A 26,565-nucleotide genomic window follows, 5' to 3' on the forward strand; every position below is an offset into this window, starting at 1 on the left:
TTATATTATAGTTGATAATGCTATTTGACTTGAACTGTCACATTTTCTTTCTAATACTGTGATGTTATTAATTACCTAAAATTGATCAAATTAATGGTACTACAAAGAAAGAAAAGAAAGAATTTTTCTTAGCAACCGATATTCTAAATGTGGCTGAAAATTTCATATGTAAAACAGAATTTATTATACCTAATGTTAGATATTAAGCATACCCTGGTATTGCCATTTAAATATTGGCACCTAACCACAGGCATGAGGTAACAGAAGTGTGAGAAAAATGAAGGAATAACCCAATTACATGAATAAAATAATTATAGTAGCACCTGCAAAGTGACTCAGGTGATCGCAGGATCAAGTCTTTTCTGTCCTTTTCCATTAGAAGTTTCGAATAACTGCCATGTAGAGGAAGGAATAGAATTCCAGTTTGACCAGTGGTAGAAATGAAAGTTGCTGGTAAAGATAGGGATGCATGTTTTTTGTAAGCTGAGGTATAGGGAGTCATGGCATGGCATGCCATGTCAGCCTCATTCACAAGCCTCCTCATTTTACTTTTTAGCTTCTTTTTGATTTAGTCAACATTTATATTTGAAATCAAGGACTTCTAATCTGCATGCATGCTGACACTGGTAGCTGGTAGTCTTGAAATGGAATTAAAATAAGTTTGTGAGATCACAGTAGCCTTTAATTTTAGTTAGTGCCCCCTGTCACTGGTACTCACTCTCGTCTGTCTTCTTCATGTGATCTTCATATCTCAAGTACTAGTGACAAATAGTACTCCCTTTTGTTACAAGGGGGATAAATGAGTAGTCTGTCCTTTGGGTTTGAAGCTATTCTTTTGGGGTTTTAGGATGAGTCACCACTATGTAGCTCCTCTCTGTAGGCTGGAAATCAGTCTCAGCTGAGTTTTTATCTCTGTTCTCTTTGTAGATCATCTCAGTTTTCTTTGTTCTGTACAAAATGTAGTTCTTTAAATAAGTTTCTCTGCCCACCATCTGTTTTCCCTCTCTCTTGAATAATTTCACATAATGTCTCCATGTCTTTTGCTAACAATTTCAAGCTGCTTTTACAGTCAAGTTAAGTGTAGTATTTTTGTATTGCTCCTTCAGCCGCTCTCCCCCTGTGGACTTCTCCATTATGTATTTGTGTGATTCTTTCAGTACAGCCTGCTATGCAGAACCACTCTTTTGTCCTCTTTTAAATTCACTGGGAACAATGCTGATGCTTTACGTGCTAGACTATAGAAAATTATTATTATCACTGTGCAAAAATTCCTGAAAATGCCTTTTGCTTTGTAGATGTCATGCTACATGCTCATCAGTGACATAATTTTTTGCATTTCTTCTTTGGCTTCTGTATTTCTTACTCTAAAGAAATGCTCTTGCAATTGACCTAAATAATCCCAGAAGTGACTGATGCCCATTTCTCACTGCCAGAAATGAAATTCACTCCTACTGTTACACTAAAGCTTGAATTTCATACTATGAATGTTAAAAAGGCAAAGGAAAATAAACCACTTTTCTGTGTCTGACAGGCTCTGGCAGAATCGATTACCTTTGTCCTTCATTTTTTTCTTGTGTGGGTGTGGGTTTTTTCCTTTATATTAACTTTTCTCTTAATATATGCATTTTAACTTAATTGTTTATGATATATTGTTTTGTGGGGTTTTTTTTTCCCGTTTGACGCTAGTCTTCAAATTCGTGCTTGGCACTCACCCAACATTTTTTCCTGAATATCAGGTGAATTCCATGAAAATTCCGAAACTTCAGTCACTTTAGGGATTATTTGATTTATTGTTCTTCTGGACTAAATATTGAGAAAGAGTACTATTTCATTGTTAAAATAACTTCCAATCTCATGTCCTGTCTTATTAAAATTTATTGATTCTGCAGCCTGGCTATAACTCTTCTTTTTAGGAACTGTGTTCCTGAAAGGCTGAAAAATTAAATAAAACTCTACCAAAAGACTCCAGTAAAAAAGCACTGGAATTAATTTGAAAAGAGAAGAAAATTTTACTTTGAGCCTAGGCCTCTTTCTTGATTGGCAAATTGGCAAATCATGTGGTACTACAGGAATAAAACCATACTTGGAAATGCCAGCTGAATTTTGCATTGTATCGAGGCAGGAATGAAAAAGCTTAATTTTCCAGAAGTAGACGAATAAGAGTGAGTCTGTATAAAACCTTTAGCTTACCAACAGTCCATTCCCATGATTTTTAGAATGATGCTTTTGCCAGCACTGCTGCACAGTGTGAGGCATTGTTACAGATGAGAGAGCACAGTGCTCTGCTCTCCAGGACAAAGTTTCCTGCCTGCCCCTCTCCCCCCCTTTTTCCCAACTGGCGCTTGCACATTCTGGGAGCTTCTGCCAGCTGACAATGACACATTTGCCATTTGTGAACAGTGCTGGGAAACATATTGAAGAACTGAGAGGTTAATTATAATTAGAGGTGTGGTAATTGAGAAAACAAAGAGTCTGGGTGGATTGACTACAAGCTTTAAATGTCATAACCAATTCACCTCCAGGCTTTTATCACCTCAGGATCCATCAGCTTTCTTTTATGTTCTTCTGTGTGTAGTCATGTTGCAAATATGGCACATTTAACAGACTTAAGTAAAACTTGGCAGGCCTGATGGCAAATGAGATCAAGTAATAATGCAAAAGAGGATAATTGAAAAAATAATACTTTTGCAAAGAAATATGCTACTGAACAAATTTCCTGGTGCACCTTATTCAACAGAATTTAAATCTGACCAAGTACTACATGTGGGTAGATCTGTACAGCTATTGGTAAGAATCAGGTATGAGTGCATTTGATAAATATAAGCATAAATTGGTCACTTGAGAGAATTTAGATGTAAGATAGCAAGAAAATTGAAGTAACTTTCAGAGCAAACTTGATTGTTTGATCATATTATATGAACAGAAATACTTTTACCAGATACTTTAATCTAGTAGGCAACTCTTTAATGAGAGCAGAAACTGGAAGTTTGAGATGGAAAAATACCCCACAAGACAAGATCAAGCAATTATTGAATTTGCTTAGTAATTCAGAAACTCCATCATCTGGGGTCTTTCACAGAAGATGAGACAGTTTCCTTCATCCCCAAATGCTCAGGCATGAGAAGGGAGAAGTTAGGGGTAATGCTGTGGCATCTGTTTGCAGGAGTATCAAACAGATTTTTGCTAACAGTTTTTTCTGTCTTTAATATTGTGACAAATATCAGTCGTACTGTTGGGCTGCTAATTAGACATCTTCCATGGAAGACCAAAATCCAGGACAGTATGGCTTTGAGAAAATACAATTTAATGAAACAAAACAAAGTCATACTTCAAAATACAAACCACTTGTTTTCTTGGCACAGCACAAATGCTGAGATTGTTACTGAAATAAGCACCTGTTCCTATGTCTAAATCAGGAAGGAAGTTTATACATCCTGTCTGCAATCTCAGACTCTGCACCCTTCTAAATTTAGTGACTGCTTTTCTTTCCTCTTGCTACCTCCACAAGTGGCACAGAGAAACAGAATCTAATCCCCTTGCATTATCATAGTTATATCGTTACATGCTAGATTTCCCGTAGACAGCTCTGGCTTTGGTATTTCTCAGGGTGGTTGTTGTGACTTAGAGACCTAGAAGGCTTGCAGATATTTTTTTTTTTTTTTAATCTAGTGCTTTTTCAATTATTTTGTTCAGGTGGTTTTAATAAGAAAATAATCTGGTTGTTATTATTTAAATACTATATTCCTTATTATTTTGGTTGAAAGAAATTATATATAAGGACAACTTAGCTATAAAAACATCAGATGGGGGAGCAGTACAGATTGAATTGTTGAATGAGTACTACTGGAACAGAGTTAAGAAGAAATATGCAAATATGGGGATAAAAAATTTATTTTGTAAAACATTGTAATAATCAGAATACATTATCAGAAGAACTGATGGAATTTGCCTAATTTAGGTATTTTAAAAAATACTCAGAAATTGTAGTTTTCTAGACATGGTACTCATATTATTTCATCTGTTCTAGGGGCCCAAGTAAGCCATTTTCTCTGTGCATGTCACTTTGAACTTTTCCAGCTGGCCATATGGACAAAGCCAGCCTGTCAGAAGAAGAAAGTAATTTAAATGGATACATAAATTCTCTGTAGCTTCTTTTGCCTTGATAACAGGCTTTTGTTCATTTTTTTTTTCTTGTGTAGATGAAGCCATTGGAATCCTGTCCTTTGTCTTTATTGAGACTAGATTTTTACCTCTAACGTTTCATGGTCCTTTGGGAAGCATTTTTAATGTTTCTAATAGAAAATATATTTTTAGCAGGATAGAAAAGTCAGTGGCAAAGTGAAGCATTTTCAGTTAAAACTGATTTCATACCTCTGAGGAGCATCTTCTTTGTATCTGCCCTATTACAGCATTAGAACTATATAAAATCTATTTTTTCATTAGTCTTAAGCAAGCAGAGACACTGAGCTTTATGTCCAGTTGTACCAAGCATTACTGGAGCTATGGTATGAGCAAAGAACAAAGGTCTGAGGAGAGAAGTGGCTAATTTCAGAATGCTGAAGCTCTTTGCACAGATGTGGGCATTCTGCATGTCTGTGAGAAGCGCTGTCGTCTGAGCAGAATGGCAGCAATGAGACACAGTGCCTTACAATGGGCAGCTCCTTGCATTCCAGTCCTTGGTGTCCTTCACTCCTGAGTACTTTCATATTGGCTTTCCCATACCTGATGTCTAGTTTTCCAGTGTCTAAAGGGGCCACAAATGCATAATATTAACAAAAGCTGATTTCAGGAATGTCCTGTGAAAGCAAAGCTGCCAGTACATACATACTTCAGTTTGTTTTCAAATACATGTGTATCACTTAGCTGTTTCATATTTTAACTAGTGAAACTATTTGAAACCTGCATGATCTTAGAATGTGCATGTGTTATTTATTTAACAGGTAAGGTTTTACTGTATTAGTTAATTGCTACTTTTTGATGCAAAATGTTTTTACTCTTTATTTTTTTCTTTCCTACTATCTCTGATGGTGAAGGATATTCAGAAATCCTTTTTGCAACTTCCCCAGTCATGCATACTGTCCGTCCAACATTCTATAAGGGTATTGTCTTCCTTTTTTATCACTATCCATGCAATAGAGCCAAAATCCTATAAGGGCTTGCACTTGGGGCATTTGCAGTCCATTCAGTGCCACGTGCCATAAAGGGAGGAGCATACCACCTTCATGCCTCCCTTCTGTCCTACCATTTCCCATTACCCTGACAATGTTCTCATCTCTTTCCAGCTGTCTGCATTTTACTTCCAGATGAATAGAAATAATGTTTTCAGAATTTTGGCAGTTAGGTACTTTTTAGGTATTTGGCAGTTTTTGTGGTACAGAGCATGCTCAGTAAAGTACATAGATTTTACTTTATAATTTCTTAGTGTAGTAACTGCCTGGGATTAAATTTCAAAATACAGTACTTTAGTCACTAATTTCCAGTAATGGAACCAATGAAAAATGTGCTATACTTTCCCTCTATATGGTCTAAATTAACATAGTAACTTCTTTTAATAATTTTTTTAAATGTATGAAGTCACAACTGCATATTCTGCTTTGTTTTTCTGTTGTGTATTTAGTTCAACCACTTTATCCAAGGATCAGAAATGTTACAACAGCTGCTGCTGAGACCTATGCCAATATCAGTTGGGAGTATGAGGGACCAGATCATGCGAACTTTTATGTTGAATATGGTGTAGCAGGCAGTAAGAAGTCATTTCATTAAATTCTGCTAAAGTTTTGAGATGTATTTTGAAAGATTTTTATAGTAAATGGGGTCTTAAATTGACCCAGTGTTGATGATAGCTCTTAAATGTCTTAAATTATTTTATAATTTGATCAGGAAGATCAAATAATTTTCATTTTAATAAACATCAATGTTTAGCAGGTTTTTGATAAATAGATAAATATGAACCTTTGTTCCTTTGTATTATTTTATAAATTCTTTTGATCGTGAACTTCTGAAAACATAGTTTGCCTGAAGTTGTTTATCGTGAAGCTGTTGTTTATCATGTATTTTTACATGTGTAAAAATACGATTACTGGCATTAAAATAGGATACAAGGATTTTCCTAAATTATGCCCAATTCAGGAAAGAAAAAAGATTAAATAATATATCCTTTGTTAAATTAAACCTTAAAATAAGACATGAAACAATTTATGTGCTCTTACTGCCTAAAACCAGGTTTAAAACTTTGATAATACTGGTAATAATGAGAACAAAGTTAGCTAATAAAAGCAAGATACTTCTTTTCAAATACCCCACCCTTCTAAAGTTATGAGTAAAGGTGACTAATCTGAAAATTGGAATAGAAATGCATTTTTCTGGATATTGGCCAAAGAAATAGCTGAGACTGTCCTAGAAAAAAAATACAAGAGATATTCAGACTTTGAAGTAGAGCTTCTTGGCCAAAATAAATATGGACTGAAACTGTAAGTGTCATTTAATAAAATGACTAAAATGTATTTTAATGTATCTCATAATTACAACTGCAATAAGCATTTTAAAAATAAATTAAATTTGTATTCCTTTAGTACAATGGAACAAATGTTTAAAATAATTTCATAATTACTGTACAATGAATTCTTCAATATGTTGCATGCAATTTATTACTCATAATTTCATATAATTATTTTTTGAGAGAACAGCTATTTTTCTCAGATGATCCATAGTTTAGTCAAGTAACTGTCAGTAGTATTTTGTCTAGAAACTTTCAGTGATACAGATAAAATTAAAATACCGATTTGTTGTTTTCCTAAAATTTTTATAGGCAAAGAAGATTGGAAAAAAGAAATTGTAAATGGTTCTCGAAGCTTCTTTGTCTTAAAGGGTTTAACACCAGGAACAGCATATAAAGTCCGGGTTGGTGCTGAGGGCCTGTCTGGTTTTAGGAGTGCAGAGGATGTGTTTGAGACAGGTCCAGGTGAGGCGCACTGTACCGTAGTACATTTCTGTATCCTAGCCAGAATCGTGTTAGACCAACTGCTGGAATGCTAAACTGCTTCTAGCCAAGAGATGTTGCAGCTAGAATCTTTGCATGTTCCTTTTATAGAGCAATGTTAAATTATTTTATAAATGCCTAAATAATAATGCCAGTTTATTTATGTTTGAATTATGAATGTTTCCATCCTTTCAAATTGCTCTACTTGACTGATGTTTGTACTGGGGCAAGATATGCCCTACCCACACTCCATCTGTGTGCTGTGCACTGAAGATGACCTATTTCTAATATTTGTAATTAGTATAATTTCAGGGCTGTATTTAAATAATGTTGCTTTTTATAGAGCTAAAATATTTGCATAATCGGAAAGTGCAGATTCAGTTTGATGTCTCAAGTGATCTATTTATACCAGTGTTAAGACATTCCTACTTGTAAATCTCTCTTTTCCTGCCATATAAAAGTTTTATATGGATTTTGATGTCACACATACATCCTGGGAATCAATAAGGCTGTTTAAGTTCCTTATGTTCATACTGCAGTCTTATTTCTTTGTAAGCAAATCAGCAATGCCTGCCAATTACACTCAGGAAAAAGATTCTATTGGAAGTTCTTTGATATTATGCTGAATATTGTGTTGCCATCACATGCCATGCCATCATCATGTTCTTGGATAGCTGTTATTATTTTTCTCTTTGCTAGCCACTTCTGCTCATTCCAAGCATTTTAGCCAGTGCATAGTTATACACCAGTACCTCACCAACTCCAGATTGTTATGTTACAAGAAAGTAATTTAAATATCAAAATACACTTGAACATTACGTTATAACTATCAGGCAACAGCATTGGTAATGGGTATGCTGGTTTGAAAGTGAGCACTTTCTAAAATCATAATTTTTTGCTTTGATTTGTTCAACTTCTGTTCACAGTTTATCATGTTGCAGGAAGGTTTGAAAACATGGTGCTGAATAACAGTGAATAACAGGCAAATACGCACAGGCTGAACACAAAGCCAGGAACAGCTAGTGGTACAAAAGCCTACCTGTGAAATGTTATACAAATACACATCTGAAGCATAAAGGAGCAGTAAATAAGGATCAAGACTGTAATATAATTCAAAACAAGCTGCATAGAAAGCTTTCCAAAAGCATATTCCTGCATAAAAAGTACTGAGCCAGTAGATAAGGATTCCTGTACTTACCCAGTCATGTTGACTCATGCCCTTGTGTAATTAAGGAAGAAGGGACTTTAGACACTCCTTTCTACTTCTTGATAATGGAAAGTTTCAATGTTCAGCATGAAATTATAAACAGTCTATTTCTTACAGAAAAATCTTGTGTCACACTGTCTTCAACCTAGGTCAAAGCTTTTAAACACTGCAAAAAGGTGGAGTGGACAAAGAGGCAAACACTGGAATATGTCCTTATTAGGAATGAAACTTTGATATTTCAAATATGAGGCTTTTCCCACACTTTTTTCTTTGACAAGCATTCCTACAGAGCATCTTCACAAGTGTGCAGGTTTATCCTTTTGGGCATTCCCAAAAGGATAAACCTGCACAATGTTCTGTATTGACTCCTGCATTAGTGGTTCACCAAGATGCAAGGTTTTTCTGCCTGAAGCAAATAATTTGCTTAGTGTAGGCAGGAAATGTGCCATTTTTAAAGATGCACAGAGATTTAGAAACCCCTTTCCTACTGGGAAAGCTGTAAGTTAATACAGGAAGCTGCATAAGTAAGTTTTCATCTTCCCATCTATCTTGCATATTTTTATGCAGGAATTTTTGGCTTGATTCTATTTCTTACTACATTTGAATGTGAATTGTGCTTTTGCATTTTGTTACAGTATGTATTATACAACATCTAATGTCCTATTATGGATGCAGATGCACAAAACTCAAAATAATTTTAACCTTAATATAAAAATAATTTTTCTTTTATTTTCACTTGTAGTTCAGAGGAAGATTACTTTTGTGATTTTTTTTAATTGCCACTTTTTAATATTTATATATATATACATATTTATGCATATTTATATGTAGCATAAAGAGTAGAAATATTTAGGTATATAAACTGTATATGACATGTAGAGACTTTGATGCAAAAACAGTTTAAATTCTTGTGCGTATGAGAGTCACTTTCTACAATATCAGAAAACATAAACAAGGACTGAGAAATCTGCTGGTTGTATCTCCACAATAACCGGGCACATTAACTCACTGAATTATTTAAATGAAAATCAAGTCAGCTTTGCCCAGTGAGACCAAAAATAAGCATTTAAAGAGAATTAATTTTAGCATAGTACTTCTAAAGTGGAAGACACTGGTCTTCTGTATGGAATGGACCGGAGATACTGTATCCAGACATTGGAAGTACTTTCTACTTTCCATAGAATCCCTCAGGAATGTGGGACCATTGGCTGCTTTTCCAAGATACCTGTCTCACACTCCTTAACTAGAAAATGACACTGAGACATTGGCTTGAATTCTGTCAGTTGAGCAGCTATTCACAGAGTTTCATACTCTTTGGTTTTGTGTCTGGAGAAGAAGCTGAAGAATGAATAAGATAGGTTGGATGGATGTTCATCTTCCTCCATATTTTTTTTTGTTTGGAGCATGTGTCTCTAACTCCTCTCACTCTTCCCACTTTCTCCCAGCAGCTAATCCTAAATCAAGTTGCCTGCAGTGTGTTTCCAGCAGTAGAGCAGAAAATAAGCTTCATCAGAATAATTCTCCTACTGTGTTGGAGACCATAGATCCAGACCCTAGACCACATAGTTAGTTCCTGTTCTTATTAGTGCCTGTAATGTTTTCATTGTAGTTTGCTTATTATTTACATTATCTTCCAGCTAGAGTCAGCATTTGGAGAGAAATAGTGCCAAGGGAAGGCTTCTCACCTCACTAATGCTAAATCATGGCAATCATGATAAATTAATTGTAGAATGAGGTATGGGTTTGAGGAACAAAAGAAAACCTGTTGCTTAATAAAGTTTTAAAGGATGCTTCATTGTTGATTTTTAGTTGAAATTTAATGTTAGGGCCCTTGAATGATTTGTCTGTCTCCCATTTCAGAATGATGGAAATGCATTAGCTTATCAGTATTGGCTTTTCATTCATTTTGAGAATGCAATTGACATATTTGTGTGAACTATAATTGGCTACTTCATTTCAGGAGTTTAATTAATTCAAAATGGTTGAGAATAATTTTGAGGTTTGTGGAAAGCAGTGTAGTATGTGTGTAGATTTTGCAAAATAGTTGCTAAGCTTAAATGTTAGCAGACTTTTTATATACTGAAAACTAACTTTTGTGCATAGGTACTTGGAAATATTCTGAATAATAGAAATACTCAGAAAATACAGAATCACTGTTTTTCTTAATGCTATCCATTTTTCACAGTGAATGTTATTCTTTAATGAACATTATATTGTCGATTATTTATCTGAATTAGTATAGCATTGAAATGCAGCAAAATGTAATTTTTCTTCTTCTTTCCCTAGCAATGGCAAGCCGGCAGGTAGACATCGCTACTCAAGGATGGTTCATTGGTCTTATGTGTGCTGTTGCTCTTCTGATCTTGATTTTACTGATTGTGTGCTTCATAAGGAGGAATAAGGGTGGCAAGTATCCAGGTATGCTATTCAACCAGGGTAGTAAAATTTATCTGTTGGTAACCCACTAAGACAGATCTCAGGCTTACCTGTTTAGGTAAAATTACATTTGCTGCTGCTTTACATTTACACTGTGTATATGGCAAATCAGTCTTATCATTCCATGGCTTGGCATGAGCCATCTGCCTCTTGGTAGGAAACCTACATCTATTTCAGCATAGGAGAAGGACTTTCTTATTTCCCAGAGAGTCCTATCAGTGCATGACCTCCCTAGAGAGGTTTGAGCTTTGCTTGGAATATCACCACTTGTGATGTTGAGTGCACATTTCTTAAGTCCAGTGTAGGTGGACTGTAGTTTAATCCACTAACAAGAGCTGAGTTAGAATTTATCTGGTCAGAAAGTCCAAATCACAGCTTCTGGTAACATCAAAGTATGGGAATGTATGTCATAGGGACAAATCTCTTCCTATGTTATATTGTTTCCAATACCCTGAGTTCTTCCCAGAATCTGTGTCATCTTCAGCCTCTGCAGTTTTGCAGCTAAGTTTAAAGTTACCATACTTAAGTTAGGCTGGGGGTTTTTTTCTATATTTTTTTCTTTCTAAAAAGAGTTGTAAAATAAATGCTTTTTATAGTATGTCTAGGAGTGGCCAAGTATGTTTTTTAATTTTTCATTAAAAATTGTAACTACACAATGCCTGCCTTCTATCAAAACATGTATCCCTCCTGGTGTTCATTACGAAAGGCATGTATGTGTATGTATGTATGTGGACATATAGGTATCATATATATCTTTCCCTAGTGTTATATTTCTTTCTATGGAGTAGCTCCATAGACCAAAGCTCTCTTGAAAAGGATAGTGAGAAGCAGTTTGCACAGTACTGCCAGAGAGTACTGCCAACAGAGCAGCTGCTGAGGTGTGAGTGACTATGAATGAACTTCAAGTGAGCACCCAGGGATAATCTGATTTTTCATTCTCCTATTCTAGCTGCTATAGAAAGCACAGTTGCTAAGTTTCATGTGAAATCTTGATTTAATAAAAAAAATATTTTCTCCTAAGGTTTGGGAATAGATATCTAGACTCTAGAATGCTTATTTAAAGTCAGCTCAAACTTCTTGAAGTTCATACTGTTAATTTGGGCATGAAAAAGATGGATACATTTAGAAAAGTATAAAAGAAAAATCCACTTTGTTTTATTTTATTCTGCTTATTTTGATCAGTGCACTTCTAAAAACTTAGTGTCAGAGAACACTAGGAACTTCAGCTCTTCATAGGGAAATCTGCTGGAATAGAATAGCAGATGATTTTTATGAGAAAATCACGTTATTAAGTACTAGAATCCTGTTCTACCCAATCTAAATGTTAGATTGTTTTACAGAGAGAGCAAAGATTTGTAGTGACAGCAAAAATTAGGTAAGAGAATTTTCTGTTCCAGCTGCGTATGCCTATGAAGAAAACAGATTATTAAGGAACACATAATGTTACCTAGAGTTTTATGACAGGCTGCAGACATCATCTTAGGGGGTTTTTGCCTAATATTTGGATTTTTTTAAAGAGAAAATGAGATAACAGAGGATATAGAAAAAGTGATCCAGGTGACTGAAACAAGTGAAGTGATGAAACTGAAAAGAGTAGGGAGGACATGGAGTGAACCACCATCTAGAGGAGGGTAAAACAGATGTTTTAAATAAAAGTTTAGAGGGCAGTTGGATGCTAAGGTTGTCATTACTTTGTGGATCCTTGATATTGCTGCTTCTGCAGAATTATTTGTTGCAAGGTATACATGTTTTCGTGCACAGATACCTATGCATATACACATATGTATGTAAGAGACCTGATTGTTTTTAAGATTCCCAGAATCAGCATGTACTGGTGTTTATAGCATTGACTTTGTATTTCTTGGGTCATTGCAAAGGTGCTGTTCCACAGGTAGTGCCAAATCGAAAGCATTAAGTTATGAAATCTATGAAAATTTAAGTTATGAACTCCTTTTCATCATAATTTTTGCGTGTCATCTTGAGGTTGCCTGTGGTTTGTAGGAAGTAATCCATTACTTCAGTATGAAATTATAGTGGCCTGATATGTCTCAAGGCGTTATGTGTTATTGCAATTATGGACTTAGTAAATACTGTCAGGAATTATTAATATCCTCTTAAATAATGGCCCACAAATCAGTGATGTACAAATAAAGTGTGGAAATTACCAGAGTAGAAGACAAGAGATTGTGTATTGGATTATATGACTGTATCTGCTAGACAAGGGAAAGATTTGAATAGATGCCAGAAAAACAGAAATGAAAAGGCAAAGGGAAGAACCATAAATAGAATTCTTACAGTCAGTATATTGTTTTATCCTATTAACAATGTTAACTTATAGGAATATATGTCATCTGTGAATATCTGACTCCTCAGGTGCTAGTGGGTTTCTGTGTCAATGTGCTACATTTATTATGTTATAGGGACAAGTTAATTTATTCCCACCAGTGAACAAGGATTAAACCTAAAACTGGAATGTGCAAGAAATACATTTTTGTAAAATTTAGGTTCCAGTGTATGTGACTTCGCAGTGGGTTTGACCATGTTGTAGAAAAGAAGAAACAAACCATGCCTAGTATTTTGAGAATTATTAATAATGGAAAAAAACTCTAAAATTCTCTGGAGGCTTACTACATGAAATTAAAGCAGGAAATGTACAAACTGACAGTGAACAAAAGTGAATCTGATTCAGTTTTATCAATCAGTATGAGAAGAATATCAAGAAGAAATAGAGAGTATTGTTAAGTAGAACTAAATAATTTAAATTTGATTAAGCAATAACTCTATTAATAGTCTCAGTAAATAAGTTATTTTAGTAGGATTTTTAACAATTTTCTCTCTTTAATGCTAGAAATAAAAGAAAGAAAAAGTTCTGCTAATACAAAATGACATACAGTCATACTTGAATGAAAATAAAATCCTATAACTAATTAACAGATCTTTTTCTTAAAAAAAAAAAAAAAAAAAAGGAATAGCCTAAGGCCCCTTTTGAAAAGTTTTTATTCAAAAGACATTCCTGCCAAATGTGATCAGTTTGAGAAATTAAGGTCTTAGACTTTCTCATCTTGCAGTTTCCTGATAAAAATTACTATTTCAAATATTTTAGTGAAGGAAAAGGAGGATGCACATGCTGATCCAGAAATACAACCGATGAAGGAAGATGATGGAACGTTTGGTGAATACAGGTAAGCAGCTTATGTGGTTTGTCATGTTCACTGTTCATGTCACACATGTACTGTATATAGTATGACACTTATTAAGACTAACTTTTTTTTCCATGTCAAAGATTTTGTATCCAGTGTTATTTAGAACTAAAAATAGCATTTCAACCACACCATTAGAAAAAAATTATCCAAGCTTAGTATAAGCCATTTGCTAATGCAAGGTGAAAACCACATTCAAACACAATTGTATGTGTTCAAATGCCAGATGCAGTGTCCTTTCAGTTGGGGCACTATGTTGAGCATTATAGGTTTTGAAAATAAATGTCTAACTGAAGCCTAACAAAGACAATCTGGTGTTAATTTGACTGGAAAACAAATGTATTTAAAATACCTGCCAGCACTAACATCTAATCCAATAACAGAGGTGATGTTATACACAGAGGTGAAGGAGTGTCCTACAAAGAAAGCAAATCTCCCTTTCATGTATTTCAGTACAAGATATATGGCAAGCAGCTTCAAAGCATGTAGCACAGCTCTTAATTCCTGGCACTCTTCCTTTATACTAGCCAAATCTGGCATTACCAAAAGCATACCTTGGCAAGACTATTCATACAACAACTATGAATATAGCTTATTAAATAAGCAGTTTATTTGTTTTTTTTATTAGTACAAAAATAATGTTATTATGTTGTAAATAGGTCAATATGATTATATTTTATGTGGGTATGAAATAGATTTTGTAGTGCATTCTTGTGTCCAAAGCAGTGTAGAAGTTCTTTATTATTGCAAAGATTTGGCATTTACAAATGTACATAGAAAAAGCAGATTTTTTTCAAGAAGAATCTACTTTGTTGCCATAGCTGCTTCACAGAAGGAGAAGGTACATCTTGATCTGACAGGACTAGATGTACAGTTCTGAATGCTAAGGAGCAGTTTCTGTTTACTCTTCTTTGATGAAAAACAATATACTCCATTTTTAGGTTAATGAGTTCAGAGTAGTATTTTATTACATCTGTAAGTGCATATAAGTTACCTAAATTCACCTGATAAAAAGGGACGTATGAAGCAGTCTTTGGAATAGAGTTTAAAAAGTACTATATAAGTTTTCCTGGGAAGCCTACTTTGCATACTCCTTCATTGCTCTACTGGTTCTTGATACTTGGAACTTCCAGCAGCAGAAACTGACCTTTGTACAGAATTGTACAAATTATATGACCTCAATGCATGTTTTCTCTGGCCTGGAATAAGTATTCAAGCCTGCTTTCATGTGTAACCTGTAGCAAGATTTGAATTTACATCTCCATATTTAAGTGGCTTGAGTTAATCTAAAGAATGGTCTACAACTTTATTAAATTATTTTATAATGCATTTATTCACTCATGTCTAGTGAATATGGGCAGATGCATGCCAAGCTTTCACACTTATTCACATGGGAGAGTTCATTCTATGTACCCTGCAAAAACTCCTTTTTAAAATGTATTTCTGTGTAATTAGTCTATATTGGGCTTTCCTCTTTTTTCCTTAGAGACAGGGCAGGAGCAGCAACCAGTCAGATTACAGAAGATACCTTGTCATCCTCTCTGCAGCCCAGCATCACTGCAGTCACTCAGTTCCCAGTTTGTCTGCCTCACATGATGCGGTGCTTCTTTGAGGAAAAAGGGTATAGGGTTTCCCTTGGAAAAAAAATGTAATTTTTGAAAGATCTAGGAATTCGAGTATTTTGAACTTTTTTCATCACTTCAGGTCCATGTCTGCTTGGACAGGAAAGAAACTGGACAAGGAAAAGAAAACAAAAGGTAGCTGTGCCAATTCTCCTGAAGCAAACCCTGTCTTTACCAAAGCAAAGTCTGTGAGATCTGACAGATCCAACTTCTTCAGAAGGTCAGGGGATCAATACTCCAGCACCAGATCAGAGACCTCCTACACCAGGAGGAGGGCTAGGCAGTCTTCAGAGCTTACAAGGGTTAGTTCTGTCTCTGCTTCCCTCTGCCGAGAGAAAAAGAGATCAGACGGATGGAAGTACAGGCATGGCTCTAGACATCATGCTTCTGAGCAACACATAATGGGGTCGGAGGAGGGCTCAGATTCTCAGGCAGGACAGCCATCCCCTTTCCAGCAACCCCTCAGCTGCAACTCAATTGGTGGCTTACTGGGAAGGCAGCATTCTTCTCTCCAGCACTGGTGCAGCCAGACCCCAGACTGCAGCTCAGATTCAGAAGACGCTCAGAGCTCCTGCCACAGGAAGGTAAGACCTTCTACTGCTACTCACTTCTCCGAATCTGAAAAGAATTCACTAATGAAATCTGTAATCTTGCCTGAGCTGGCCACTGTCTTAAAGGATGCTTTGACAGCAGCCAGACAAAGCATAACATCTGTGGCACAGGCTAGGTCCCATTCAGTAAAGCATCCCAGGGTACCAATTGCTGAAGTTCCACTGGTTCCTTTAGAAGCATCTGGGAGCAGTTCCCAGACTTCTGAGTTTGATCATATGGACAGCTTAAAAGATCAAACTTCTGGGAAGGAGAAACCTGAGGCTGACAAGGCCTTGGATGTTGAATCAGCCCCTGAAGATGGGGAGGTGGCATCTGAGTCCCCTACAGAAGATCCAGAAGGACCAGATCCTCTGCGTAAATTTGACATGGAGAAACAGAATTATCTTTTTGAACACATAAAGAAGGTGCTAATGCTAAAATCTTCCAAATCTGAATGTGCCTCTGAAGAAGGCAAGGTAGATAATGCACTTCCTATCCATTCAGCTGTGGAAGATCTTGTCTGCAGGATTTGGGGAAATCCTGAAGCCAAGCATGAAGCCCCACCAGTCCTACATGAGCTCTATCCTTTTCCAGTGGATAAAGCTGCTTTGTGGGGGACCTTGCCTGAGGTAGACAGAGCATTGGTTACTGGTAATTGTACACCTGATAATACAGATGCTCTCCCTAAAGATCCTACTGACAGAAAGATTGAGGAAGCAATTAAAAGATCTTTCAAGCTAGTTACAGCCCAGCTTGGAGTATCTATCTACTGCACTTATGCTTCTAAAGCTTTGCTAATATGGTTAGAGGAAGAACAAGCTAGATTCAAAAAGAAGTGGGTCCCATCTGGTGCCATGCAGAGAAAACGCAGGCTGTGTAAAATTGCAGCTAATTTTATCCACGATGCAGCTGAGGATTCTCTTAGACTCACTGTTAAAAATGTGGCATGCCTCACTGTAGCCTGGAGAGCTCTCTGGCTGCGTCCTTGGAGCCCATCACTAGATCTGAAATGTAAACTGCTGTCTTTACCATACACAGGGGGCAAGCTGTTTGGTGAATCCCTAGTCCAGATCATGCAGGATGTCTCAGAACACAGGCACTTCTTACGTCAGAAGAAAAAAAAGAGCTCTGTTGGAGGCTCTTCCTGTTCTCCTCACAAGTGTCTGAGCTCCTTGCGTTCTCCTCCAAAGTTCAAAGGAGGGAAGGGAAAGTATAAGGTCTCACAGTCGTTTCATGCCAAGTACGAAAAAACATCTCACTTTCAAAGAGATATCAGACCATCAAGAGGAACTTTCTAAGAACATAGACTTGATTCCTAGTTTCACAGGAACTGAGAAGAGTGAAAGACATGGAAATGTTTCAATATTTCAATAAACCCAGTGCTTAGAAAATTAGTTGTTTTCCAAGTAAGATTTCAATTATGAAGTTACTTAAATCTTAATGACTAATTAAGATATTCTAGAGAAATCATAGCTCTAAAATCCCTTCTGTTTAGGGGAGGATTTTTTGCATTCGATTTCTAGTCTTTCTAGTGGTCTTAGGATGGTTTGGATTTGTTTGAAGTTTTGCACTCCTCAATTTCAACTGAGAGAATACTTTCTGTGTGAGAGTTGGCTGGTGTGTAGGACCAGACAACATCAGATTTTTCTGCCATATTGATCTAATGAAGGAAATAATGCTTTAGGAAATGCAGGTGTTTGGGGAACTAAGGAATGACTATGGCTGCTATATTCCTGTGACTGGGTGGATTCCTTCATTTTTAAATAATAAGGGAAAACAGTGCCTCCGTAGCAATCTGCTCTGCACTCTCAGTGGTTTTCTGAGTTGTAGAAGACTGAGACAGTAAATTGTGGACAGTCATTGTCTACATCAAGAACCTGCAAGAAACAGAAGAAGTACCACAGATGTGTGTTGAGATCAGCATACGTGTAAATAAGCCTAAATTTTCCTTCTGGTCCATAAATGGAGAGAAGTTAAGAAGTTATGACAGCTACAGACCCATGAGTTCATAGGTAGAAAGACTGGAAGCAAGCAATTACAAGGGAAGGTTGAAAGTCCAGTGGTCTGCAGAATGTTCTTAGGAAGATGAAACAGGACAAGGCAAATACAGTAGTGGAATTGCTGCTGTGGTAACTCAGGATATTTGCGCATTTTGGTGAATTATTTTGCCTCTTTTCTTTAATATTTTGACACACAGTGTTTTTCCTAGAAATTCTAGGACATGCTGTGAGACACTGTGGCAGAGAGTTCTGGGATTGCTAGATAATATATTACTCTTCCTTCTTTTTCTGAGTTGATTAACAATTAAAATAAAATTTGTAACTACAAGTGTAGGGTTTTTCTCTTGTAGTTACTTAACTTGCAGCTTAGGTGTGTTTCCATAGGGGCCTAGCCATGATTTGTGCCTCAGGACTGTAATTCTAAGCTTGGTCCCTTCCAGGGCAAGAGATTATCTCAATGGAGATTATCTGAAGAGCTGAACAGTCCAACTGGATTTGGTAGTGGTCTTACTGTGTTCTAATTTACGCAGATGTACTTTCTTTGACAATTCTTGTTTTAATTCTTGAATACTTGTGTGATTAACAACTTTTTCAGCACATTGCTTTTTAAAGCCAGAGCTTCATCACCCAGTTTTTCCAGCTTCTGCCAGGATTGAAGATTGAGTATTACAGAGATGTTAATGAAAAACTACTCAGAAGACTGATATAGTTGTGCTTAAATAAGAAATAGTAAAATGGTTTGAAGTCTGGATTGACTGTAATAATATTAGGACTCACAGTCCTAATAATTTAGGAGTGTCAGCGGAAACCTCTTAGGTGTAGGGACAGATTCTCCTGGAGTATGCAGGGAAGCCATAGAGGAAGGTATTTCTGTGACTTTACCTGATAGCTTTTATTTAAACATTTCTGGGCTATTGACCTGAGGTCACAGAAAAAAGGAATTACTGCCAACCGTTTTCATCTTCTGCATCCACTTTCTGAGTCTCATAGCCCAGAATGATTTTCCCACTTTGTTTCATGTTGCCTTTCACCTGACAGTTGTGCTGTAAGGAAAAGTAGTATATTGCTAACCATATATTGAGTCTTTTTGCATGTCTATGAATGTGGCAAAGTTTAGTTGGGAACTAGTTGCCTGCTGGACTGCAGAGGCATCGTAAAAGTGTCTTCCCCATTCTGACTGGTTGCTGCATGTACCAATATCTAAGGAAGAAAAATTGAAAAGTTGAAAGAAGAAAGGAGATTTCAAGGTACATATTTCTTTCAATAACTTGTAAGCTTGTGAAATGGAATTACCTTTTTTTAAACAAATAAATTTTTACTTTGCACTTATGCTATTGTTACCTTCATACTTCTTATATCTCTTGATAATTAACTTCAAGTTTGATATGTTTCATTAAACTAAGAAGAGAAACATATTCATATAATAGCAATCATTAATAATTAATATTTAAATAATGCTTTTAGAGTATGCTTTAATAGTAAACACTTTTCTTACTGAAGTGTATGTGCTACATATAAGTACTTATCAAAATGAATGCTACATATGAGTCTTCTTTGAGAAATTTTCATCCCTAAAAAGCTACTAGTATGGAATTTATTTTTACAGCAAAAAGTAGTAAAAGTATGGCTACACTTAATTTCCATGGCTCTAAATAAAGCATTCATATCCATTCTCACCTCATGTTTGGTTCCCTTCCAGTATTGTTTTCTGACTATTAATTATATGCACTGCATAAATGACACTTTAAAAAAGCTTCTTCAATTTGCCACTGTAATTTTAGTCAACACAATTTGCACTTTTATTTTGTAATATCACAATATTACACTAGGTACATAATAAAAGTCAGCAAGCAAAACCACAAACAGAAACAGAAAGAAACTATGATTTATCCTGATTGCATTGTGGAATAGTTTTATGAACAGGTGTAAGCAAGGTTGGCAAACCTTGTGGGTACAAAATTTGTGGCTTTACCATGTTTTGGCAATATAATACTATAAAAATTCTACAGCCTGAAGTGTTCTATAGCTCTTGCTAATGTAATTCAGCAGCTTTTGCAGTTTGCTTCTTGGCAACAAACAGATATTACATTCATTTTGCCAGACCACCAGAGCCCCTCCTCTTTTTTGAATCCCCAGGGTAGCACAAGTGTTGTCCAAAACATTGGTGTGTTCACTTTTTTCTCCTTCTATTTGTTTGGTTTTTTCATCTTTCCTTCTCAATTTCTTTCTCTTCCACACAAAACACTGTGTTCACCTAAGAGTCATAATCCAGTTTGATACAGAAAAAATGGTACCGTGGCGTATGTTATCTGTTCTGAAGTGTTCCAGGAGTGTTGGATAATCCCACTTGTTTTTCCACTGCTAGAGTCGTGGCAGAACCTCTCTCTAGACCTATATAGTGCAACAAGTGAAGGAATCCCCGGGTTCAGATTTGATTTTTGCATTTGCTGTGACTGTGCTCTCACACCAGTGCCCACCTCCATGCGCATACACTCCTGGGTAAATCTGCAGTTGTTTTTGCTTTTAATTACAGAGATTGTAGAATTCACATCCTGACTAAAATATAGAAAAATCTTATACTCAGTGCAACCAACTGTGTAAGTATTTCTTCATTGTTTGTCTTATGCATAAACTTCATTTCCAGAAATATAAATAAGGAAACCGGAAGAGCAACACAAAGCAGAAGTTCTCATCCTCAGATTTTTCTACATTGTAATGGCAAATCAAGCTTTTCATTGGATTAAACACAAAAATGTTGTTGTATTTATACATTAGCAGCATATTGTTTATGTATATTCTAACCTAGTGAATTACATTGGCTAGGGTCATACTTCAGAATATTTGTGCAGAGATTCATGACCAATCAGAATATGATACAATTGCAATTTTAATTTCTTTTAATGTCTGTGTATTATGGTGTAAAGAATTGTGAAGTTATTCACCTGAAGTTAAACAGCAAACCATATACCAGTGCTCTTTCTTTAACAGTTTAACCGAGAAAGCAGATCTTCCCTGGGAGTAGGACTGGTTACAATTTCAAAAGAAGGGCCTGGCCTTCATTTGATTCATGCAGCCTGTTTTAATGACTCTTAATGCCTTCTGATGGGGGTGTTGGAGAAACTGCATGGTGTATGAGTATTTAATACTTGATTCCATCTTCAACCTTTTAAATATGGGGTCCTTCCAAAATGAACTCTCTTCAGTAATGTCTCTGTGATCTGCTTGTGTTCACAGTGTTACAAACATTTTCACTCTGCTGCTGGATTCTTGAAGTTTTGGAGTACAGTCTTTTAAACATTACTGGCCTGTATGTTTGCAGCACTAGTGAGCACAGATCAATGACATTTATCCTCGTGCCTTGTACACCACAATAAGTAAAACATCAAGCCTGATACAGTCGCATTTGGAGGTTTTGCTTTTGTGTGCTTTGAGCATAAGGATTTTCTTAGTTGTAAATAAGAGAGATATTCCTACCACTTTTTTTCTGCTGTATATGCAGAATGATAAAATCTCTCGTGTGCTTTTTCTGTAAGTATATGCATATTAGAATTGGCCTTCTTTTAGAATTTAATAACTTAGTGTTTTCCAAAACAAACAACCAATAAAAAAAAAAAAAAGGTGGAGGAGAAATGGCTTGGTGGAAAATGGGTATAATGGTTTTCTAGCAATGGTTTCTCAAGAGGGCTTTTGTTGGCTAACTATATGATCTGATGTGGCCTTGTACATCCTATGTTTTATATATCTATATATGTTTTCTCTGGGTGCTTAAAAGTATTAATTAGAAAAAAATTGCATTATTTTATAAGATATTAGGTTTTAGGAATTAGAGGGTTAAAATAATTTGCTGAGTATATATTCAGCCTAGTGTTCTAGGAATTGCAAAATGTAATTTTGTTTCTTTAATATTTTGTATTTATTTCTTTATATTTCTCATAAACTGTGAATCTAAATAAAAACCCCAAACCACTTCCTTTTTTTTTGTACCCTATATGCAAATCAAGTCATATGTTCTGTTTAAGACAAGGTAAATAATTGCACCCAAAAGTGCAGGGTTTCAATTCAAAATGCTTTGGAGCTGCTGCTGAAATCCTCATCTTGACACTGAAGTGCAATGTAAAGGATTCTGAAAAGAGCCCAACTGTATCTATTTCATGAAATACAAGCCTACCACAGCTGCCAATTTATTTGAGGATGTTGATGGTGCTGCAGCTTTTCCACTGACAAAGGAAAGACCACAGTACTTTGCTACAGAGATCTCCGCTATTGGCCTTTCTTTCCTTTCCTTTTTGCGTTGTCCTCCAAATCACCATCGTCATTGTCAGAACATTATCAGCCATAGAGTAGGGTAGGGAGATGGATCTGATAAGAAATGAGAAAGACTAAGCATGCTCTCAACTCCTCAATTCTAGCTACTGTAAGCTAAATTGTTGCTTTACCTGTAATACAGTAAATATTGTAGAAATTTTAAGAGCAACTTATCATTGATACAATACTGATCACTATCAGGATATGGACTTTGCTTTTCTTCTTAGGCTATTTTCATTTGTTTCTTCTGCACCCTTTTAATGGAATATGTAGGTCTCTTGAAAGGTAAGGTTGAAAATTGCAAGTCTGGCCTGCATTATGTAACAAATTATTTGAAATGCAGCACTTTTATTTTCTTTATACTAGTAAAGAAAATCAGTATATTTCATTTAACCGAATTCATTCTTCATTCATTTTCAAGGAGTCAAAGAAATTAAGAAGTTTAACAGACTAACTTCACGGCACATCATAAGCTTGTTACTTTGGAGAACAAACAAATTATTTTTTTATAGCTTTACAACCCACTTCTTAATGCTTGCAGTTGCATCTACATGGCCTCCAAGCCAAGGGCCCAGGTCTTATCACTGAAAAGCCATGCACGATGGGGAAAAAAAAAATAAAAGAAACCACAACTCCCCCTCCCTCCACTGAAGACATTCTCTGTTTAAACCATTCTTACACCATGTTTTCATATGAACTACATCATATTGATTTGTCTCTACAATGTGATGTGGATTTACTAAAGGATTATAGGGCTCCACACATGCTTTTCATAAACTCTGCATGCATGGCTGATCTTTTCTTAATAAACAATACATCCGTTAATCCCATGTTTGTTTGTTTGTGTCTCCAGCGATGCAGAGGACCATAAACCTCTAAAAAAAGGAAGCCGGACACCTTCAGACAGAACTGTGAAAAAAGAAGACAGTGATGATAGTTTAGTTGACTATGGAGAAGGTGTAAATGGTCAGTTCAATGAGGATGGCTCCTTTATTGGACAATATAGTGGTAAAAAAGAGAAAGAACCTGCAGAAGGAAATGAAAGCTCTGAGGCTCCTTCTCCTGTAAATGCCATGAATTCATTTGTGTAACTACAGAACTTGATCCCCTTGTATCTCCAGTTTGCTTAAAGCACTTGTACATCCTCCTTCTCATTCTATGAGCACGCAGGTAATGGAGCTCCTCACCACCAGATGTTAATGCTATGAGAATATGCAGGTTAACACCAGTACGCAGCATAATGACACAGTAAGTGGTATGTTACTATGAATCAAAATAGAAAATTCCAATTTTGTTCAAAACTTGGGTATTTTTACTTTTTTTTAAAGGAACTGACACAAACGGTAGCATCAGCTTGTAATTTTGTTTCCTGTTGAAAATACAGTATAATGCATGGAAAAAAAACCCCTACACAACTTGCAGGTAATCTTGTGTACACTATAAAGACATGGTTTGACAATTTGTTATGCAGTCCTCAGCTGAATCCCTGGATATGAATTCCGTTCTCAATGTCAGAGTGTTATAGTAGTATTATATAGAACTTCAATGTCTTTGTGGACATTGTTGTGAAATTGGTGACTTAATGTCTAGCTATCATATGTCTTTTTGCAAGACAGTTAGGAACAGTATGTACAGTATATAAATGCTAAATGATTTAAGTATGACACTTGCATTTGCTGATGCTTAATGAGACCCTATTATCTGCTCTTTGCTCCTATTACTTTATAGCCTTTTTAATCTATCAAGTATTACAGCAGTACAGTGTTCTATTTTTACATCAAAACATATTGAATTGATTTTAGGGCATAAAAGATATGTATTGCAATGCATTTTGGAATTTGTACAGTCACTGAAAGAAAAACTTTAAAAATTAAGGAAAATATTCCAGAAAACACAGGGCAACATACAGGCAACATACATTCAGTGCCTTCATGCCAATATGCATTCCGTAATGCGCTGTACTACTAAATCAGTCGGTGCAGTAAACTGTGATTAGCAGACTACTGTCATTGCCAAATAAAGGAAAAATGTGAAGAAAAAGAAGTGTTATGAAACTGTTGTGCTAAAAATGGAAAGTTTAAAATCTTTTAAATTGCATAAAGAAGAGTATGATTTTTTTCCCCTTTAAAAAAAGCTTCATACGCAGTTACAGCACAACATGTTTTCATGGCCTTAGAATACTTAAAAATGAAAACAAACAAACAAAAAAAAAATCCCAAAACGCAACCAGAGTTAAATTATTTACTAACAAAGCAAGGTGTAAGCTCTTGTAAAATAAATCATTAAAAACCCAAACCAGCTGACTCCATCGGTGAGAGCACATTTCTCCCTGTGTTCCAGCCTGATCAGTGTGGCAGCTTTGTAATTATCTCCAGCCTGAAGCAGTGTGGGGGTTACCACTCAGAACCACAGCATTCCATCTGACAAGTGCTAATACGGTTTATTGGTAAAGGATTACCCTTATTGGTTACAAAATTATTTTCTCGGATACTAAATCAAATGTTTACCTCCAAATATAAATTCTTATAACAACCTATGGTTGAAGGAATGCTCAGTTTCATTTGCCAATAAATTGGTTTTTCATAACTTGCATCAAGTTTAATTTTAAGTAAGCTTTTTATATGTAGATATTTTGTTGAATTTGTAAATACACTTAAAGCGTAGTTGCTATATGCTTCTAGGTGTTCCAGACAAATAAACCAAGAAAGCTTATGTTGTACTGTGTAAGAAGATCTATAGCCAATGGTGTGCATGATATTTTAAAGCATCTACTTAATTTTTCCTTTTTTTTTTTTTTTTTTTTTTTTTTGTGCTGTGAAAATAAAATAGCGATCTGCTCATTTACTGCAGATTCCAGCTGAACCATTCAGAGCTTTTGCCAGTGCACTACATTAGCCCAAAGGACACCTTGCAGCTTCCATGTATATATTGTAGGTAAAGCACAACTGAAATAATCCCAAATGTAACCCAGCTGTAATAAGCTTCTTTTGCACCTTTGAGCTTTCCATTGGTCAGTTTTTTTAATGGGAACTCAAATACAAAATGAATTATATGAACACTGATTACAAAGCACAAAGAGAACATTTCTTCACAGGATTTGCCAATGGTTTTGGTAAAAAAAGAAATATCATTTTACTCTTATTTAATTGTAGATGCTGAATTATCTGTGCATGTGGGGGTAAACATACAGGCTCACTTCTGTAATAGTGCAACGGATTTTGTATTAAAAATAAATGTGGTTTTAAAATTTCACTGTTTGTTCTGTTTACACTAGCAGTAAAAATCACTTTGGATTAGTCCTGTAATTAAAAATTCAAAGCAGAAAAACAGCATGAAGGAGCTCTGACAGAAGTTGTTCCCATTACTGCCACCAAATTTTATACAGAAAGTTGCATACCTTCACATGCTACCATTTGAAAAAAATGGTAAATTTGTCTGACCATTTCCCATTGAAATCTGTGATTTGCATTTTACTTCCATGGATGTTTTTATTATTTATTTAGCCATATTACTGCAAAGAAAAGAACTGAAACAGTCGTGTTCCGTACCTGTAAGAGTAAATAAGAGAAAGTAAGAATGTTGATTTGAAATTAAGAGCCCTCAGATAGGATCCCAAATAAGGATTTTGCATCCTAAAGGAATTGTCTGACAAATTTCTGGTTATCTGTTTTTAAATAGTGTATGAAATGAGGAATTTTTAGTCATCATCTTTTACAGTACACAAAGTCCATTGCAATGCTCTTTTCATATCTTGTCTATCCTATATATGAATGGAAACAGACTGGGAAGGAGGGCAGCTGTTCTGCATAGAAGACTGCAGGAGAGCCATGGATTCCAAGAGATGCAGGTGCTTCAGGAGATGTATCCAAAAGTTGATGTGTGGGCATGATGCTTGAAAGAGGGATCTTATCACTGAATCAGAAGCCATTCTGCCAGCCTTCCCATATGTAATTGGAAACTCCTGGATGTTTCAGCTCCTGACATCTGCACAGACTCAGTTCTGGCACTTCTATCTTCAAATACCTTCACACTACCTTCAGATATCAGCTGCCTTGGTTTTTGTACAGGTATCTGTTGATTTTTGCAGCAATGTAAACTGTCTGGGAGATATGAAATACAGCTGTTTCTGTTTCAATTAAAGAATACTTCCTGAAAAGAGGAGTCTGAGTTCCCTAGGCTCAGTTGGAAAGAAGGATTTCATACAGTAACAATTTTTGGAAACACA

General features: G+C 35.8%; 1 protein-coding gene across 3 annotated transcripts in view; it reads left to right on the forward strand.

The window, feature by feature from the left end:
- Positions 1-25,929, forward strand: part of NRCAM (neuronal cell adhesion molecule) — a 144,062-nt gene extending 118,133 nt beyond the window's left edge. For 2 of the 3 annotated variants that reach the window (XM_041396070.1, XM_041396071.1), the window contains 3 exons: positions 10,473-10,604; positions 13,726-13,804; positions 23,194-25,929. In XM_041396070.1, coding sequence (XP_041252004.1) covers positions 10,473-10,604; positions 13,726-13,804; positions 23,194-23,431 — 449 coding nt within the window. In that variant the 3' untranslated portion in view covers positions 23,432-25,929. Of the gene's footprint in view, positions 1-5,033; positions 5,100-5,617; positions 5,744-6,808; positions 6,962-10,472; positions 10,605-13,725; positions 13,805-15,526; positions 17,334-23,193 lie in introns of those variants that run through there. The other variant, XM_041396068.1, reaches the window with a different exon arrangement.
- The last annotated feature ends 636 nt before the right edge of the window (positions 25,930-26,565 follow it).

The sequence above is a fragment of the Onychostruthus taczanowskii genome, unplaced genomic scaffold (assembly GCF_017590055.1).
Source record: "Onychostruthus taczanowskii isolate IOZ18803 unplaced genomic scaffold, ASM1759005v1 scaffold125, whole genome shotgun sequence".
In the NCBI taxonomy this organism is placed as follows: Eukaryota; Metazoa; Chordata; class Aves; order Passeriformes; family Passeridae; genus Onychostruthus; species Onychostruthus taczanowskii.